Below are 2,929 nucleotides of genomic sequence, written 5' to 3' on the forward strand. Positions count from 1 at the left end.
CAGGCCCTTCTTGCTTAAAAATCTCTGGTGAGAAGTCAAGTGTAATTTTGATAAGTCTGTCTTTACATGCAACTTGATCTTTCTCCCATGCAGCTTTTAATATTCTTTCTTTGTTCTTTATATTTAGTGTTTTGATTTTTTTATTTTATTTTTATAATATATTTTATTAATTTATTCATATATTACATCTCAATTGTTATCCCATCCCCTGTATCCTCCCATTCCTCCCTCTATCCCATTTTCCACTTACTCCCCTCCCCTATGACTGTAACTGAGGGGGACTTCCTCCCCGTATATATGCTCATAGGGTTTCAAGTCTCTTCTTGGTAGCCTGCTAATTTTCCTCTGAGTGCCACCTGGCCACCCCATCCAGGGGATGTGGTCAAATATGGGGCAACAGAGTTCATGTGAAAGTCAGTCCCCACTCTCCACTCAACTGTGAAGAATGTCCTGTCCATTGGCTAGATCTGGATAAGGGGTTCGAAGTTTACTGCTCGTATTGTCCTTGGATGGTGCTATAGTTTGAGCAGAAGCCCTGGACTCAGATCTGCCTGTCATAATGTTCTTCTTGTAGGTTTCTAGGACCCTCTGGATCTTTCTATTTCCCCATTCTCCCATGCTTCTGTCACCTAAAATCCCAATAGAATGTCCTCCCCTCTGTCCCACTTTCATGGTAAGTGAAGACTTTCATGGGACATGCCCCTTGGGCTAGTGTCCAGATATAAGTGAGTATATACCATTTGACTCTTTCTGCTTCTGGGTTAACTCACTCATTATGATCATTTCTAGTTCAATCCATTTGTCCACAAATTTCAGGTATTGCTTGTTTTTAATAACTGAGTAGTATTCCATAGTGTAAATGTACCACAGTTTCTTTATCCATTCTTCTACTGGGGGTCTTCTCTTTCTTCTACTCCTATAATTCTTAGGTTTGGTCTTTTCATAGTGTTCCAGATTTCCTGTATGTTTTGTGCCAAGAACTTTTTACATTTAACATTTTTGACCAACGTATCGATTTCATTAGTCATATCTCTTACCCCTGAGATTCTCTCTTCTGTCTCTTGTGTTCTGTTGAGATGCTTGTGTCTGTAGTTACTGCTCTCCTCCCTAAGTTTTCCATCTCCAGGGTTCCCTCAGGTTGTATTTTCTTTACTGCTTCTATATCCATTTTCAGGTCTTGGACAGTTTTATTTATTTCCTTTCCTTGCTTAGTTGTATTTTTCTGTATTTCATTATGGGATTTATCAATTCTTTCACTGTTTGTATTTTCCTATATTTCTTTAAGGGATGCCTGCTTTTCATTTGCCTGTTTGATTGAATTTCCCTATATTTCTTTAAGGGATTTATTTGTATCTTCTTTTATGGTTTCTATCATCTTTATAAGATTAGATTTAAGATTCACTTCTTTTGCTTTGGCTGTGTCAGAATGTCCAGGGGTTGCTGTGGTAAGATAGCTGGGTTCCGTCTTCTAGCATCACTTTGGCGCTGGTGATTGACCCAACGGCTTTGTCTGTTTCTCATCTCCGGAAGAGGCTACCAAAGCGGTCACAGAGATGAACGGACGCATCGTGGGCTCCAAGCCACTCTACGTCGCCCTGGCCCAGAGGAAGGGAGAGTGGAAGGCTCACCTGACCAACCAGTACATGCAGCGCGTGGCTGGCATGAGAGCGCTCCCCGCCAATGCCATCTTATATCAGTTCCAGCCTGTAGCTGGCTGCTACTTTGTGCCAGCAGTGCCACAGGCACAGTGAAGACCTCCATATTACACCCTAACCAGTTAGCACAGATGAGACCTAATCCACGCTGGCAGCAAGGCGGGAGACTTCAAGGCTTCCAAGGACTGCCGAGTGCTCTGCGGCAGTCTGGGCCTCATCCGGCTCTTCGCCATCTGGCTCCAACTGGTAATGCTCCAGCCTCTCGTGGCTTTCCTACCACCGCTCAGAGAGTCGAGTCTGAGTGCCCGGACCGCTTGGCTATGGACTTTGGTGGGGCTGGTGCCGTCCAGCAAGGGCTGACTGACAGCTGCCAGTCTGGAGGCGTTCCTGAGGCTGTACCAAACCTTGTGCCTCGTGCTACGGTTGCTGCTGCTGCTCCCAGGGCTGTGGCTCCACACAAATACGCCTCCAGCGTCCGCAACCCTCACCCTGCCATTCAGCCGCTGCAGGCCCCGCAGCCTGCAGTCCATGTCAGGGGTCAGGAACCCCTGACGACCTCTATGCTGGCCGCAGCACCGCCCCAGGAACAGAAGCAGATGCTGGGGGAGCGATTGTTACCACTTATCCAAACAATGCATTCAAATCTAGCTGGAAAGATCACAGGGATGCTGCTGGAGATTGACAACTCTGAGCTACTGCACATGCTGGAGTCCCCTGAGTCCCTCTGTTCCAAGGCGGATGAAGCTGTGACAGTCCTACAGGCTCATCATGCCAAGAAAGAAGCTGCCCAGAAGGTGGGCACTGTTGTTGCTGCTGCTGCTACCTCTTAGACAAGGAAAAAGAGTCAAAAGCCAAATAACCCCTCATGGCGTTCAGCCGAGGTCTGAGGACGTCCTGGTTGCTCTGTGGACCTCCACACCAAGAACCATGCGCTGCAAATTCAATAGGTCATTTTGTATCCAAAGATCAATTATGAATCACCTAGAAATTTTTCAATTAAAGAATATATTCTCTGGGTTTTGCTGTGGCCCAGATGGTGGTAACTGTTTTTTTTTTTTTTTTTTTTTTTTCTATTGTAGATTCTGATTATTTCCCCCTCCCAGATTTGGTTTTGATGTACCCAAGACTTAAGTTTCTCAATAAAGAAAATAAAATCTCTATTAAAAAAAAAAAAAAAAACATAGCTGGGTTCTGGTAATGCCTTGTTGTCCTGGCCCTTATTGGCCTTAAGCTAGCCTTTTGCCATTTGCTTGTATATGCCTGATGCTAACAGG

At 45.1% G+C, this 2,929-nt stretch overlaps 1 protein-coding gene across 1 annotated transcript; it reads left to right on the top strand.

The window, feature by feature from the left end:
* Positions 1–1,496: 1,496 nt before the first annotated feature.
* Positions 1,497–2,626, top strand: LOC127190937 (polyadenylate-binding protein 4-like; the record flags this gene model as incomplete). Its single annotated transcript, XM_051148197.1, is given in 2 exon segments — positions 1,497–1,764; positions 1,767–2,626. Coding segments are annotated over 2 exon segments (987 nt in total), but the record flags the coding sequence as incomplete, so codon positions are not given.
* Between the last annotated feature and the right edge of the window lie 303 nt (positions 2,627–2,929).

Source organism: Acomys russatus, chromosome 6, assembly GCF_903995435.1.
Source record: "Acomys russatus chromosome 6, mAcoRus1.1, whole genome shotgun sequence".
NCBI lineage: Eukaryota > Metazoa > Chordata > Mammalia > Rodentia > Muridae > Acomys > Acomys russatus.